General features: G+C 39.6%; 2 protein-coding genes across 3 annotated transcripts in view; both read left to right on the forward strand.

The window, feature by feature from the left end:
- Window positions 1-940: 940 nt before the first annotated feature.
- Window positions 941-6,091, forward strand: LOC125881739 (uncharacterized). The gene is made up of 2 exons (XM_049565035.1): window positions 941-1,037; window positions 3,515-6,091. The coding sequence occupies exon 2, from the start codon at window positions 3,751-3,753 to the stop codon at window positions 6,070-6,072; it is 2,322 nt and encodes a 773-aa protein (XP_049420992.1). The 5' UTR covers window positions 941-1,037; window positions 3,515-3,750; the 3' UTR covers window positions 6,073-6,091.
- An 8,887-nt stretch (window positions 6,092-14,978) lies between these two features.
- The window catches only part of ezh2 (enhancer of zeste 2 polycomb repressive complex 2 subunit), a 29,645-nt gene continuing 26,686 nt past the window's right edge, over window positions 14,979-17,937 (forward strand). For both annotated transcript variants that reach the window (XM_049564577.1, XM_049564578.1), the window contains exon 1: window positions 14,979-15,338. The gene's annotated coding sequence lies outside the window, so the exon portion shown is untranslated. The remainder of the gene's footprint in view (window positions 15,339-17,937) is intronic.

Below are 17,937 nucleotides of genomic sequence, written 5' to 3' on the forward strand. Positions count from 1 at the left end.
GCCAACAATGACGTATAGGGCGGCTTAAAATGTCATGTATAAACCTTTTATAATTATTGACAGATTCATACATTTACACATCATGTTTTAATGTTAAACATACATGTGGAAGGCACAGTGATTTAGAGTAGGTTAGCTAGCTCCCACAATTGCTGGAGGATTAATGGCTACTGTTAATCGAATGGCTTGTTTTTGTTTTGTTTTTGTTTTGTTTTTTAAGAAAAGGCCAATTTATCTTTGCTAATGATAATTTGTACTCATGTTAATGTGTATTTTCATACATATTTTAATTTAGAAAAATTATTTAACAATAATTTGCAGTAACTCTGATGACCTCCTAGGGGTCATGGACCCCCTGTTAAAGACCCATGGTGTAGAGGTCAAACTGGAAAACTGTCCCACTCAGTACCTATCTGGGCCACAGTAAAATATATATATATATATATATATATATATATTGTATTTAGCCACTGATGCAGACCAGCAGAGACAAAACACATGTCCCCTACCACACAAAGGACAGTCAGAAAAATAAATGATCCCTGTGACAGACTCATTTATCAAATAATAACTCACAGGAGTATAAAGTTTTCTGATTATGATTTATGGGGCAGATCTACCTATTATTTTTTGGATCTGATGACCTCGTAGGGGTCCCAACCCTCAGGTTGGGAACCACAGCTAAGTAGTGAATGAAATGCAGTGCCCAAACAAACAGATCAATGACACACCAGTATGTAACATAAAAATATATATAAAATGAAATTCACCTCTGAAAAAAACACAGACTTGGTCCATGTTATATAGAAACATTACAGCAACTTGAGGCTGCAGGTTTCTGTTGTTTAAATGATTGGTTTTAAAAGGCGGGATGAAAGAACGAAAACAACTTCCTGTTAAAATTCAGCCTGTTGACTTTCACTGTTGAGAGCATTGAGAACAAAACTGGAGGAGGAAGAAGGGACCCACAGACCATGTCTAACATTTGATTTTTATCTCGTAATGTTTGAAGATTGAACTCACTGTGCAGCTCACCGGTAAGTCTGAGACAAAACTGACATGTTAACATCTTAATTACCAACTCAAACTTATAGTCAGACATATGTTTGTGAGTTGGTCAGAAATGAGGATTATAGGAAGTGTATTTAGTACTGCACCTAAGAACAAATTTTAAGTGAATATTTCCACTCTGCTACCTGTCTGTATACTTTTATTCCACTACCTTCATTTGATACTTTTAGTTACTTTGCAGATTCTGATTAATAATACAAAATATAATTAATCAATTAATTATGATGTAAAATCATAGTCACACTGTACTGATCTCTGAGGCAAATTCACAAGCTACCCAGCAGATTAAATATATAAATGAATTAGCTCAACCTTTATCAGCTGTCATGTACATTAATGCATTAATAATTATGATTCAATAATATTATCGATATGATTCTGAAATGGGCAATTCTGCATGAGCACTTTAACTTACTTTAAGTATACTTTAATGCAAATAGCCATAGACATTTAATGAAGTCAAATTTTGAATGCAGGACTTTGACTTGTAACAGAGTTTGGTTTTTTTTTACACTGCTGTTATATAAGTAAAATAAGTGTGCAGCCTACTTCTTCCACCGTTATTGTTAAATGAGTAGATCAGTGAAAATGAACAAGTAAATTATTCAGCTTTTTTTCTTTGTTGAGTAAAATATATTTTAACATTTGTTTCTATTGACTTCCTGGTGTATGTTTTTTAACCGTCTCTGACCCAAATTCATTTCCTTTTTCTTAATATTCAGTAACATGTTGTGTTCCACATCCGTAATGAAGGCTCCTCTTGTCTTTTTACATTTACCAGTGCGTACTGAACTGACTGTCAGGCTGTTTCATTTGGAGCTTTTATTGTTTAAACTGACTTTACATTGACTTTATTATTAAAAGGTGAAATGAAAAGCATGAAGGAACAACTCTTGCTTTAGTGAACGTTGTAATACTACAGTGTCACCAATTCAGTATCTGACCAAAAGTCTCCCCTTGTGTTCCTGAGTTATAATGTTTAGTAATGAGCAGAAAAGAGTTTTTGCAGAATGTTATGATGTCACAGCTATGAAGATTCCTCTCGTCTTTTTACATTTACCAGAGGGTACTGAACTGACTGTCAGGCTGTCACCTGTTTTATTTGGAGATTTTACAGTTTAAATGGACACTATATATAATTGATCTTCTTATTAGTCTTTATTATTAGAAGGTGAAAAGAAAAGCATGAAGGAAAAACTCTTACTTAAGTGAAAGTAGTAATACTACAGTGTACAAGTGGAAGTCCTGCATTCAAAATCTTATTTGTAAGTAAAAGTTAATCAGAATTACCACTTCACTGTCTTATGCCCCCATGAACCGGTGAAGTTGCATCTTAAGTGCCATATTGTAGGCAACTGGACTTGCTTGAGTTTCCTGAAGATGTTTCACCTGTCATCCAAAAAGCCTCTTTAATGACAGGTGAAACATCTTCAAGAAACTCAAGCAAGTCCAGCTGCCTACGATATAGCACTTAAGATTACCATGACCTGGATGACCAAGAATCTTCACCAACAGTGAAGACGCACTTCACAAACATCTGGCAGCACAGAAGTACTGTACGATCAGCACAGTTTTAAGAGTTACGACATTGAGTAGGCCGAATGGCCAGAAAAGTGTTTTTGCAGAACATAATGATGTCACAGTGACTTTGACCTTTTGGATATAAAATGTCATCACTTCATCATTTTATCCGATAAGAAATTTGTGTTAAATTTTGTCATAATTAGCTTATGAATTTTTAAATTAAGGGCAAAAACATGTTTTGTGAGGTCACACTGACCTTTGATACTCAACCACAAAATTCTCATCAGTTCATTCTTAAGTCCAAGTGGACATTTGTGTCAAATTTGAGGAAATCCCCTCGAGATGTTCTTGAAATATCACATACATGTCAATGGGACAGACGGTACCAAAAGTAAAGGTACACATCATGCAGGATGGCCTATTTCAGAATTATATTAACTATCTTACTGGATCATAAGTGAAGCATTAATGTGTGTATTACTTTAATGTTGCAGCACGTAAAAAATGTTTAAATACAATTCATCATGGATTTACATTTTGTATTAATAATCTAAATCGGCAAGATGAAAGAAGAAGTCATTTACGTTATGTAAATGTAGCGAAGTAAAAAGTACATATTAAAGTAGAAATAGAAATATTAAAGCACAAGTACTTTGAACTTGGGTAAAAGCTCCACTGTGTGTTTCAGAGAAAGAGAATGTCATATTTCCTGCTTGATGCAAGTTCATGTCTGATTTTCCTATTTTAAAGTTACAATTTGAGAGCTAGTTCATTTTATAAACCTTGAAGATGGATTAGTTGCTCTCTCTTTTCATTTACTGGCAACATACTGTTTACTAGTAGCCTGAGCAAAGTTATTTGGGGATTTTAATAATCTGAAATATTTGTGGGGGATTTAATTTTTATAATTTCCTTTCAGACAATGGGAGCAGGAGAAACACAAAGGAGCCAACTGCAGGAGGGTTAAAGCAAATTTAAAAACTCTCAGAGAAAAATAAGTAAATAAAATAAAATAAAAAGTGAAGTTCATCTGGGGCTAAAGAAAAGAGTCAACGAGATAGAAAACACGGGGAGGAAAGAGCTCGGTGATCCCCTGGCTTCTGTTGCTTGTTCAGCTCCACTGACTCTGACTGTGACACTTGTGAATGCAGCAAAATGGCATTGTCTGTGAAACATGAAAGACCAGAAAGAGAAGAATCATGTTTCAGCAGGGCAGCCAGAAATATCAGGAGAGCTCTGTCCAGGATTTGTGGAGATAGTTCTCACTCTTCCTCTGTTGACACTCGCCCTCGCCCTATTCCTCAGCCAAACTATGAGGAACTTGACGTGTCTTGTGGGTCTGACACAGACTATGCAGTTTTAAACTATGTTGATCAGTCTGATACAGACTATGTGCCACCTCGCCCTCATTACAAGCTTAAAGGAGGTGGTTTGCGTTTTTCTGGATACCCCACAGACTTTGTACAACTTCACTTTCCCCAACGGTCTTCTTTTATTCAGAAATCACAGAAGAGAACCTCCAGCACCCCCAGCTTCAGAAGTAAGAAAAAACACAAGACAGATTCCCTGCATACGACTTCTACCACAGATCCCTTCGATTGTATGTTAGATCAACCTCCCTCTGGTACACTCCGAGAAACAGGAGTGAAAAAACATCGCTCCTCTGCAGGACTCAATCAGGACAATACCAGGGAAATGGAGCTGAATGCAACAGCTGGTCCTTCCATTCTTCAACTTTCCATCAGTGATGATGATGATTCAGACTCTGCTGTAGTCTATGACAGAGAAAAAGAATGGGGTGAGTCATCTGGTTCCCTCTGGTTTGGCGGTGCTGACCGGGAAACTCGTAAATATAGACATGCTCGTATACGTTCTCCCTCTTTATCAGACCCTTACTTACATCTCCCAAACAAAAAAGACACACATGATGATGACCCCAGATATGATAACCCAGGTTATCCTGTCCTGCTTACCTGCTCTCAGACCCCAGCTGTTGCTGCCCCTCCATGTCCACAGGACACACCCACAGTCCTCCATGATTCACCTGTCTGTACTGCAGGAAGCAGAACTCAAGTTGCATGTGAGCTTTCATCCATGCAGTCTGAGAGTGAACCAGTAGGTGACAGTGATGCCCTAATGGAAATGGATGCACCTGTTACAGCTGTGAACTACTCTGTCACAAACACCCTGCCAGCCCATTCTCACCTCCTACAATCCCCAGAATGCTTTAGGAGCAGGAGAGACTCCAGCTGCCTGCCTCGCTCTCACAGCCTGCCTTCACTGAGTCAGATAACGTCTGCAAAGAACAAGAGCTTAAGACGAGCTGAAAGCTTACCTGACATGCTGTTAACAAACAGCTTTGAGGAGTTTACACCTGAAATGACTGCTGAGGAAAACGATGAAACCTACAGGTTCCAGTGCTCCTGCCCAGGCCTGTACCAGTGCAGTGTGACAGGCCTGGTGTTTCACATGGAGGGAGAAGGGGACGTGGTTTACAGGATTGTCCCTTGGAACAGGAGGCTACTGGCCCAGCATCACAAGAAGCCTGCAGGACCCCTGTTTGACATCAAGTGTCTGCAGCAGTCTGTGTGTCAGCTTCATCTCCCACACTGTGAGATCCGCTCCACAGGTGGATGTGATTTCTTGTCAGTTGCTCATGTGAACGATGAGGGCATTGAGTTTATCAGCCCTCACAAGATAACAGAAACTCATGTTATTATAAACATCACAGGGTTTTCTGCTTTCGGTAACGTCAAGGATGAAGACTCACCAGCTGACCCGGTCCGAGCGCTGGTTCTGCTGTTCTACAGGCCCCCAGATGATTCTGATCCTGAGTCCCTCCTCAATGTGTTGCTGCTACCAAAGAACGTTTCACTCCGGGATGTGCTGCGCACCAGGAAGAAGTTAGTTGGAGATGAGAGCTACATAGAGACATCCCCACACTGTAAACTGCGCCCAAAGCAGGAATACACTCTGTCCACTTGTCCTGAAGACGACTCAGTTCTAGTTCAACCAGCAGAAGCAGAGTTTGACTGCGACAACTATGACAACTACTTCCCATCATTCCAGGTGAGCCTAGAAAAGATCATGAAACACATTAAGCTGTTTTTGAGAAACACCAACAGCTCCCACAGTGTCTGGGAAAGACGAGTTTGTCTTTCATCCCCTGGAGTAAGAAGGTCCTGTGGGCAGAGCGCACTGAATCTCCCTCCTAATGAGAAGCTGTTTGCCATACGGAGCAGCTTCATTGATGGGATATCAGGACCTGTTCTCAAAAGTCTGCTGGACAGACTGCTGGAGAAAAAGGTGATAACTGACTCTGAGAGGGAGTCAGCGGACGTGATGCAAAACAACAGAGATAAAGCTCGTTTTGTTATCGACACAGTGAGGAAGAAAGGTGAAGCTGCCAGCTCAGAGATGATTGAGTTCCTCTGTGAGGCTGACCCCTTCCTCTGTGAACATCTTGGGCTGATCTGAAGCTAAATGAACACCTGATGCATGCAGAGTGTTTTCTGCAAGAGATCCTGAACACAGTTGTTCAGTTTATTCATAAAAGTGTGTTTGTATCCAATCATATGTTTAATGTACTGTTGTACATAGATATAAAATATAAGAGATGAGTGGTATAAAGGTGCAGCTGGTTAGTTCAAATGGGTTTCCTGTCGATGCTGTGTAAACTAGTTCATGTACTTCAGGGAGTCTCTCTAATCTGTTTGTACAGACTGAACATGAGAGGAAACTCTCAGGAGGTGTAGTGCCATCTGCTGGCTGACATGAGTTTCTTTTAACTACTGATGCCTCTTTGTCAGGGGATGGTAGATAAAGTAACAAAATGATCTCCCAGTAAGGTCCATTGAGCAGCTGTTCTGCATCTTTTGGTTGTATCAAACAATTTCCTCAGCGAATGAAATCTGTCCAGTTTTCATTAGATGTTTAAATGTCCATTTTTCATGTCCTTTAAAGGGATTGTTTGGATTTTTTGAAGCCAGGCTTTATGGGTTACTTATCCATTACCCGTGTATTACACACAGTAAATATCAGTTGGCATGCCCCCAGTTTGGAGAAGCAGACTGGAGTCCAACATGGAAGCTACGCAATGTACTACTGTGGACTGTGTATACTATATTGAGAGTATTTTCACTGCTTTACCTTTCCCATTAGACTGCCCATTTCGATGGGGAAGCCAATAACAGCTTCAGTTCCATATCTATGCTCTCGTCACAGCCACCACTCTCTGTTGACAAAAACAGTTATTTTAGCTCACTGAGCACAGGAGGTGCTGGTATACCACTGCTTTGATCAGTTAGTTAGTTTTTGTAATTGTGTGACTTTGGTGAATCTGAAATAACCCTTTTAAACGCCAAAGTCACAATAACTCAAACACAATAACAGCTTGAGACAGTGGTAGACCAGCAACTCCAGTGTTCAGCAACATTAAATCCCTGTTTTCTAAATGGAAAAGAGCAATGTAATGACTTTATTTTCTCGATGGAAATCACTGTCTGACAGCAAGGTAAAGCAGTGAACCATACGTTTTTAACTGATACTGATTTTTTTTTAGGTGGCCAAAATATATTTAGTTGCTGACCCCTCCACAGCATTACATTGCTTAACTTCGATGTCAGACTCCTGCTTCTCCAAACTTGGGAGGTGCCGACTGCCATCGACTGTATTTAATATAGTGTTTATGTATAAATACCTCAAACAACCCCACAAAAATCTGAAATATCCCTTTGAGAACTTATTTTCCATTTTGACTTAGAAGTTAACATCATTGTGTTTCCTCTGCACCTCCGGTCCAAATGGTCTTGAGCAAAACATGGTGTGGGTGTGTCAATAAGATTCAAATGTTCCAGTAAGGTCACTTTTATATCCAGTTAAATGAGTGAATGTCCAAAACCTATACATCTTTTTGGGTGATGTTACCATTTATTGCAGATCGATGATTCAGACAGAATTATCTTGATGAACTGATAGAAGTTGAAGTGATCCAGTTTACTATAGCTGTTGATGCTTTGTTGTGCTTACGATCAGAACAGTATGTTCCTGCGCCTATGCTCAAAATGACTTCCCCCTCCACTGTGACCTTAAAATACCTGATTTATATCACCTGTGACCAATGTTAATTCATAGACTATACACACATTACCATCTAGTGGTCAAAAATGTTATAATACCATACATACACAACTATGTACATTAGAAATATATAAATACACGTGCCGGATGGCTCCTACGGTCTCATAGCTACTTTTTTTTATTTTCTGGGACCCTCTAACCCCCCTAATTTTGACCGTGTTTCTTCTGTTGGTAAATTTAATTTTAATACCATGTGTGATTCAGTTCCTTTGTGCTGCCTCTGTGCACAGCTACTGGAGAAAAATATTCATGATGTATGGATTTGTCTGATTGTCCTACTAACTGATATGACCGACTCTGATAGTGTTACTGTGCCCTGTGGTTGCTTTCCTTCCTTCTTTATAAAGTGCTTTTATTGTGGTACTTACCATCACAGGCCTGTAAAGAAAGAACGAAATACAGTACCTCCAGGGCCATAGTGTAATGGACATACAATACATGTTAAAAGAAATAGCTGTAATTGTAATATCTTAAAGGTTCAGTGTGTAAGATTTAGGGGGCTTTATTGGCGTCTAACAGTGAGGATTACAGATTGCAACCAGCTGGAACTTCTCCTGATTAGAATTCCTTCAGTGTTCTTTGTTTAGGAGGTTTTTACCTGGAACCAAATTATCTCTCTTCCTCTCCAAAACAAACAGACCAGGTAATTAAAACCAGTAAAAAACTGAATAAAGCAGTTTCATATTACAAATCAGTGTTTTTTCTACCATGTTTAGCACATCACAGAGGATCCCTAAAATGTGTGCTCATCTTTTTTCTCTGATAACTGAATGAGTGCTCACCTTATTTCTGATCCAGGCGTTCATAGGGTTTTTACAGAGAACTGAATTATCCGCAGAGCTCTTTTCTTCCACAAAACAAACATACCAGGTGATTTGAACCAGTAAAAACACTGAACAGAGCAGTTTCAATTTACAAATCAGTGTTTCTCCAATGCTGTTTGGCATGTTGGAGACAGGCCACTAGCCTAACACATGCTAATCTGTGCTCACCTTTTTTTCCCTGATATATCCCTAACATTCAGGAGGTTTTATCTGGAGCTATATTATCTGTAAAGGTCTCTTCCTCTCCAAAACAAACGGACCTGGTTATTCAAACAGGTGAAACACTGAATAAAGCTGTTTAACTTTTTTTTTTTTTTTTTTAAATCAGTATTTTCCAAATCTGCTTGTGCAGAGGGGCTGCTAACTAATGTGGTTGATGCAAAAGCGTGACTGTCCCTATCTAGAGGCAGTGTTTGGTTTATCCATTCTGGGCCACTGCAGAAACATAGCAGTGCAACACTGTGATCTCTGTAGACAAGGGCCTGCTCCCTATGTAGATATAAACAGCTCATTCTAAGGTAACGAAAACACAACAGTTTTTTCCCAGGTGATTATACACTAAAGAAAATATACTTACTACATTATAGCTCTGCCAGTATTGCCCTCTAAATCCTACACGCTGGACCTCCAAAAAAAAAAAAAAAAAAAAAAAAAAAGGAAGGCGTAAGAGACGACAGTGTGATGTACAATTTTAGCCTATGTGCATGTGTAAGTGCCCACATGGTCACAAGTATTGTGTGTCTTATGTGTATGGTTTCTGATTATAATGACAGTTTACTCTGATGTAACTCCTTGCTGTTTTTTCTATGCACTGACACCAAAAAACAGACAAGAAAAAAAAAGAAATGTTTTTGTCATACACAATGAAAACTCATAAATGTATGTTAAACTAAGATAGATAGATAAACATGAAACTGTTTCATCAGAAGAAAGTCAAGGATTAGTTGCACGAGAGAGCTGCAGGCTTACTTCCACTGTGATCCTTTGGGACGGCAAAGTGCCAGGTCTGTCAAGACTGGCAAGCACAAATACGATATCCTGCAGGTGGATCATAGACTTCCTTTCTGATGGGAAGCAGCACATGAAACTGGGGAAAAGTTGTTGTGTCCTTTCCCCTCTGCCCTTCTCCCTGACACCAAGAGCTGCACCTCCAGTCACCAGTCTGTCAAGCTCCTGAAGTTTGCGGATGACACCACCCAATTGGGGTCATCTCTGGCAGGGATGGGGCGATGTTACAGGTGTGAGATTGATCATCTAGTGACTGTTGCAGTGATAACAGCTGGGAGCTCAACTCTCTTAAGACAGTGGATATATGATTGTGGATTTTCATAAGAACGAAGCCCCATCTGCCCCCATCACCCTGTGTGACTTCCCAGTCGATGCTGTGGAGTCTTGCTGCTTCCAGCAGAGGATATACTTCCTGTGGCAGCTGAAGAAGGTTAACCTGGCAAAGACAATGATGGTGCACTAATTCACTGCCACCAACGAGTCCATTCTCACCTCCTCCATCACCACCTGGTACACTGCTGCCACCGTAAAAGACAAGGGCAGACTGCAATGCATCATTCACTCTACAGTGAAGGTGATTGGCTGCAATCTGCCATCCCTCCAGGACCTGTATGCCTCCAATACCCTGAGGCACACAGGAAAAACAGTGGTCGACCCCTCCCACCCTGGACACAGACTCTTTGTTACACTCCTCTCTAGCAGGAGGCTGCGGTCTATCAGGAACAAAACCTCACGCCACAAAAACAGTTTCTTCTCAGCTACAGTGGGGCTCATCAACAAAGTTCAGGACCCCCACTGACATTGACCCGTATACCCTCCATATCTATATTTATGTTCTTAAGTGTTGCAGTATTTTGCCTTATTTTTTTTTTTATTCCACTTAGTATGTTTATTGTATGTTTTATGTATCCATAGAAAAATTGCTTGTAAATGAAAACCTACTTGGCAATAAATCATTTTCTGATTCTAAAAATTTCTTCTAAGCTTATTTAATATTTCTCTCTGCGTCAGTCAGTTTCAGATATACAGGAAATTTATTTAATTCAATATATATAAAAGGTGTTTTTCCCCAAATAAACTTTTTAACCTAAAATGAATAAAAATCTGTTGGGCTGCATCTGGTTAAATAGTTGTGATTGTCTCTCATAAGAACCTGATACTTCTCTTTCCCAATTCCGCCTAAGGCTAAAGAAGTTCATCTTAAAATAATGAATGAGATTTACACATATAATGACTTCTTACAGCAAAAGTTTAATTTGGATTTGAATATTTGTACTTGGTGTAAATCAGACAGTGAAACCTTAGAACAGCTTTTCTTCTCTTGTAATTTAACTGGAAGATGTGTGGATTTTTTTTCTGTATTGGCTGACTTATAATTATCAACATATTATGATCCTAAATTAAGAAAAAATAAAGTTTGGGGTCCAGGTGGAGGACAAGAGCAAAGTTTGGGATTAATAATGTAATTCCTTTGGCAAAATATTGAATTCACAAATGTTATTTTTTATAAACTAGCCCAATATTTTCTGCATTTCTTAATGAGAAAGTGTACCCTGCCTCTCGCCCGATGTCAGCTGGGATAGGCTCCAGCCCCCCCGCGACCCTCAAGAGGATGAAGCGGTTAGAAGATGAATGAATGAATGAATGAATGAATGAATGAATGAATGAGAAAGTGTTAATCAAACAATATGTAAAATGCTGTAAAGTGTGAGAGGCCCTGCATCTTTATGTCTGCCTTAATTCCTGAATTAGTCCAGGGGCCAAGGGGCTAATTTTCACAACTTGGTATCACTTAAAGGGACCAAACATTTTTGGTATTTTTGACTTCCTCTATGTCTCTAGTTTACATTTTGGTATGATACACCTGCCTATCTAGTAGCTTAATACAATTTTTTGGATGATCTTTGGGTCCTCCCCAAAATTGAAAATAGTCAAAATTGAGGCTTCTCCAAAAGGGACAGTGTCTGCCTTATCACATGAATCTCGGGAAATAATTATCAGAATGTCACCAAATTTGGACTGAATGTTCACAGACAGTTGCTGCACACAATGCAGCAAAGATTTCATCAGTACCTTGCTCCTTTTAAAAAATGTACACACCTAAACACACATGAATTACATGTTCCTTCTTCCTCCTCTTTTTCCTGAGATGCTCTGCCCTTCTAAGAGCTGCTAGCCTGCTTCTCAACTCCTCTTGCAACACATTAATTCCCTCCCTTTCTTCTTCTGTAGCCTTTTTCCACTGCTTTTCTAACTGTCTCCTTTCCTTAACTAACTTCTCTATTTCTCTTTGCCGCCTAGACTTACCTGACTGTACCCTCTCACCCCTCTTTCTCTCATGCACCCCAAACCTCTCTGCACCATATGAGTAAATTATATCTCCCATCTTTTCTAACTTCTCTATTGCATTTCCTTTAAGCCTGCGTAAGATTACTGATTACTGTCATTTGCCCTAGGCCATCTAACGCTAACCTTTTGCTCCATGGTTCTCTCTCTGACTGGCATACTGACCTCAGTGTCACCTGCATCCTCTTACCACCTCCTCCTCCTCCTCAGTGGCAGTGTTACTGATATCCTTCTACCTGTCGCTGGACTTCATCCAGCTGACTTCTTAGGAAGTACTGATCAAGGATGAGGGCAGCAGGTGGGCCCCCCTATTTTAGGATGGCCTACAATGGAGAAATAAGGCACCTCCTTCTCTCTGCTAGCCTGGGAGTCCACCTTAGGCAAGCGGTAGCACTCCCTTTGCCTCCTAGTTATGGGTCAAATAGCAACTGGGCAGCTCTGAGTGCTAGTAGGCCTACCGTAGGCTACTGAGTGTTAGCACAGTAACTGCATAATCAATTTCCCCTCCTTGTGATTGTTTTCATTAACAAAATTGGTGCATATTTAAATAAAATATTTCAGAAAATTTGTAATACAAAAAATACTTGTCTTAATATGAGTGATCAACTGGGCAAGTTACATGGGGATATCTATTAGTTATTTTTTTGCCCTATTTGTAGTGTTTTGCCTACACGGGTGTAAGTTTGTTTACAGAGTGATAACTATAATTAAGCTACTAGACAGGCAGGGCTATCATACCAAAATATAAACTAGAGACCTGTAGAGTGATAAAAATACCAAAATTGTTTGGTCCCCGTGGGTGATAGGGGCCTACCAAGTTGTGAAAACGATCCCTTTAGCCCCTGTACTAATAGGGCCCCATTCTATTTGTCTGTTTGGAGTTCTGGCTGGTTCTGGTTACCTGGCAGGGGCTGGTGACATCAGATGGTGAGGTGAATAATCTAATAACCTACTTTTATGATAAGATGACATTGTTTGGCACATATAAATGCAATTTTGGGGTGATTGGCTTTGTCAAGTTATCCTGTCTCTTAAGCTTCTGCCCAAACTTGAAAGTGCTTGGTCAACCATAAATAAGCACAGTTTTATTCAGTTTTAATCAGTTTTATTTTGCCATTAGAGGTATAATAGGTTGAAAACCTTGAAATAGAAACAGAAATATACAATCATCACTCTCAAAGGAAATGAGACAATGTTTTAACTCATTTTTAAATATTTTAAATAATGTAACTTTAACTTAAATGGTTTTAACTTGCAATGTTTGCTATTTTAACATTTCAAACATGCTACATCAATGCATCTTATTAAATGACCAATGTTCATAGTGTTTAGCTAACATTGACTACTGGAATGCATTTTTGTGAGCAATAAACTACTATTTTGGCAGAAACATATGCACTGCAATACAGTTTCTTTTCACATAGGCCATTTTGTTACTTGAAAATAATTAATTCTGATAAATATCCTTTCCTTGTTAAATATTGTATAACTTATTCAAACTCTAACTCATAAACAGAACATTTATTTTCATTATCATTTAACATCATTGGTTACTTTAACATTAAAGAGTGAAATCAAAGTGTAACCTGCAGCACTTTAAACAGTACAGTATTTTAAACAGAAACATAAGTCAAAGAGAAAATCAAATCTAAGCAGGCCATTTCATTCAATTAATTCATTAAGACAGTAAACATTTTGTCAGTATCAGTTCATACCAGTAGCCTCTTTGTGGTTTCCCCCAAGCTGAACAGTTGTCTCTCTGTTGTCTGCTGCAGCCACTCTGATGTGCAGAGTGAATCTGTTGGTGCACTGCAGACAGGTGCTTCCACTCAGCTGATGAGCTGATCAGCCTTGAGTTTTCTCACCTCAGCAGGGAAAAATGTACTGCTCCACAGCCTTTAGGAGGCAGCATTGCTGACTGACTGGGGTGACTGATCTGACACTGTGACTTTGGACCTGACAGGCTTATTTACATTAATAATGGCAAACACATATATACATGCCTTTTGGATTTTTATTCCTTATTCCATGTCCGCCTGTAATTCATGTGTGTTTAGGTTTACGAGGAAGTCAAAAATACCAAAATTGTTTGGTCCCTTTATGTGATACCAAAATCTGCCTTGGCCCCTGGACTAAATGACCACTTGTATTTTTTTATTTGTTTGTCTTTTATCATCATTTGTGTCTGTCTTGCAGTTTGCTCAGTTATATTAATACTGTAATCTGTATTCAAATGCCATATGGCGTGCCATTTTTAAATAAACATGAAATTAAAAAGAAAAAGTTGTGATTGTCTCCGAAGCGCCTAAAATAGTTCTTGTTTTTCCAATTACCATGAATGCAGCATGTAGACGCTATTGATCTGTCAGCCAATGGCTGTTTAAAAGGGGCGGGGCTTAATAAACTTGCCGACCCTTGCCCTTGCTTACTGTGGTCACAGAATCTCATTCATTTTATCGAACTGGCTTGTGTCACAGCTTTTTGTGTGTGTTTTTTGGACAGACGGATGCCGTGTAATATTTACTAAATAAAATCGGAGCTGTCCAGCACGAAATAAAGAGCTGACACCTGTGCTCCTGCTCTCACCCGAGCTGTCAGCAGGTGGAGGAGACAGCATCTCTTGATAGATGACGCGGTTTATTAGATTGACAGACAACAAACGAGACTTTCACATATCCATAAAACAAAATAAACACAGCGCTTGCTATAAATATATTTCGTTTATTCCTATTAAAACGTTTATAGTAACATGACAACTGACACCGACACTGGTGGAGAATTACAGATGAAGTCTGGTCGTAAATAATTTATCTGTCAAACAACCTATTTTGTGTTTATATTTTTATTCCGTTGACATATGAGAGAAGAGAACAAAGAGAACCTGTCCACATGTCCCCGTTGCAGGCCCCCCGGCGCTGCTCTGAACTCTCATTGGCTAGCACGGTGATACAACCTGACCAATCGCGTGACACCACACTGAGAGGCGCTAACGTCAACTCCTGTGATTGGCCCAAACATTTGGCGCCTCTTGAATCCGCTGCAGCCGTAGTGGGCGGTGAGTGCGAGACAGTGAGCAGTTTGAACCGTAGCGGTGCCGAGGCGGAAACATTGAAATCGGACAAATTGTGTATAGGCAGGCTGAAACGAAACGGTGTGATTCACATCCACAGACACTGTATCTTATATGAAGCCGGGTTCAAAGTGGGGGGAACGGCAGCTTTTTCTCTGTTTGCCGACTCTGGGTGCGTAAAGCCGGCAATCGCTCCCTCCTCCTGAGCTAACCGCTAGCTAGCTTCCGAGCTAACGTTAAAGCTAGCCCGGAACACGGAGCCAGCTAATCCCCAACACAAAGGACGACTTTGGCCAGTGTTTTGTTATATCGATCCCGAATCACTCCGTTGAATGAGGACTGAGCCTCCTGTGCAGGTAAGAGAAGCTGTCAGTGTTGCTGTCTTGTATTCCAGCGCCTTTGTTGCGATTCAAATGGCCCGGGTCTGTGTTCTTGGTGCTTTGTTGGATGCCTCAATCTTTGTTAACTAACCAACTGTTAGCTAGCTCGCCGGGGTTTCGAGCCAAATGTTGAATCCCTGTCAGAATGTATTGTTCCCTCCTAAAAACTTTTACAGCGTAGTGCTCGGGGAGAAAACATTTTTGACAGAGTGTAAACTTAGCGTTAGTATGTTGGACCCTGGTGAAACGGTTAGTGTGCTAAGGAAACACATTTTGTGGGGATCCAAACTTGGCACGACGTCGGTAAGCTATCGTTAGCTTGGAGCTTGCTTGTTATTTGTAGCTAGCATACTCAGGGCTCGTCCAGAATGCTGGTTGATGCTCTTCTTATCAGACTCTTTTATGCTGTCACCAAACTTTAGCCCTTTCTGGACGTTGCTGTACATTTCACCGGTGGCTTCTAAGTGTTTAGTTAGATAGGGAGTGCGAGCATCGATGTGTGTGGAGGGTGTTCTTATAAGATTATTGAACTTTTAAAAAGTGATTGACACATCATATTTTAGTGTCAGCATCAGGTTGTGTCATTTTAGGGACTGTCATATCTTAATGGCTGAGGAAAAAGTATAAATTCACCTAAAATTCAACGCTCTTTGATATAATAATCACCCTGTCTTCGTTTGTCTAACTTACACGCCTCATGGACAGTGGTGGAGAAAGTCCCCGGATCATTTACTCAAGCAAAAGCAGAAATACCATAGTCAAAATAATCCATCACAAGTAAAAGTCCTGACTAAAAATGTTACTTAAGTAAAAGTTCAAAGCGTTTTCAGCAAAATATACTACAAGTACCCAAAGTAAAAGTACCTAATGCTGAATGGCCTCTTTGAAAAGTTTAATAGTATCACAAGATATTATACTATTCACTTTTTAATCACTAACGAATACATGTAAAAAACATTTTAATGTTGTTCATCAAGCCAGTTTTTGATACTTTGTATACCACTGGCTAAACTAGCACTGCATCTTATCAGTATGTCAAATGTTTCATCATGTAAAATTAGGATTGCAGGATATGGATTTTTTTCAGCCGGTAATCAGTAATGACCTGCTTCTCATGGCTGATATCCAGAAGATAATTGTTAATTTCACATTTTTGTCTTTTACAAAGAAGTTTACATCCTATATTTTATGCACACTTGAGCATAAGAAAGGCTAAGATGTAGTGAGAAAATATGGGTGGTTTATTATTCCATAGTTCTCATCTATCCACATCCAACTGACATTACTGTTGTTAACACAACAAAAACATAAAAACAGCTCTGACTCTTCAAATGTTCATTTATTTTTTCAAGTGAGGTACATCAAAGAACATAAGAATTTGGTTTTTATGGAGCAAGAATTGAAATTAAAATGCTTTTACACCTGTCAAAACAGACATGTCAAGGTGTTATACACAAGTAATTGAAACAAAAAGTAACGTCCCTCCGCCTCCCTGCAGAGACTTAAGACTACTGTTGTGGGTGGACTGCACTTTGGGATAGTTGGTGAGGGTCCGTCTGCACACACAGTGACATGGCTATCTGTAGCATCACACAGCTAGCATTATCTGAAGGTTATTAATGGGTTTAACGCCACAGTCAAGCCTTTTTGGCGTGACTTTGTTGGGACCATTTAAAGGCTTGGTTTTAGATGGGAGCTGCTGCTGCGGTGTCAGCTTGTCTGCCTTTGGCTTTGTACTGTTGGTGCTATTTATAGATTGCAGTCTCTTAATCTAAATAATGCATATTAATGCTAAGTTACCCATTATTGACCAATATATTTTTTAACCATTTTAAAGTACAAATAGGTCAAAATTGTTCCTAAGGGCAGAGTAAACATACTTGGTTACATTCCACTCATGCTGATGGGTGGGATATTCAGCCACTTGCCTCACACTAAAAACATTATATAAACTATGGACTGCAACAATAAAGTCTGATACATGATCCAGGAGGCTGTTATCAGACATAGATTGATAAGGAGGTTCATATAAGCTTAGTTTTCAAGATGAAATTATTGCAGATTAGTACATCAGCCCTGCACTGAATTCTGCCTTCATGAAAATTATAATGTTGAAACTGTTTTAGACAGGCGTCACCCTTAAGGTAGTTTTTAAGGCTGCAGTTTGTGGTGTTCTGAAGTTGCATTATACTGAGAGATACTTCGAATATTCAGTCCACACCATTTACATTAGTGATTGCAGACTAGATGTGAATAATTGCAGCTCATAAACTTGCAACTGTGTGTACGGTAAGATCTTACTGGCAGAGAGGATGCATAATAACCTGGGTTTTGTCAGCAAAACATACTTGGCTTGGCAGTTTGATTTTTACTTAAACTCTCCATTTTTATTTGCGTTCTTAGCTGCTTGTAATCTCAACTCAGTCTGTGGTTTGAAGATTAAGTTTGGCAGCATGTGTCATACCAGTACAGCCCTCCACATCTCTTTGCAGTCTGACACATGGCTTACCGGCATGTCTCCATGACAGTCTTCTGACATGTCTAATTGAAAGTGTGAGATCTCAGTCAGATCAGC

Source organism: Epinephelus fuscoguttatus, linkage group LG21 (genome assembly GCF_011397635.1).
Source record: "Epinephelus fuscoguttatus linkage group LG21, E.fuscoguttatus.final_Chr_v1".
NCBI lineage: Eukaryota > Metazoa > Chordata > Actinopteri > Perciformes > Serranidae > Epinephelus > Epinephelus fuscoguttatus.

Excerpts from the sequence above, each read along its gene's own strand:
- LOC125881739 (XM_049565035.1), top strand. The coding sequence starts at position 3,751 with ATGGCATTGTCTGTGAAACATGAAAGACCAGAAAGAGAAGAATCATGT.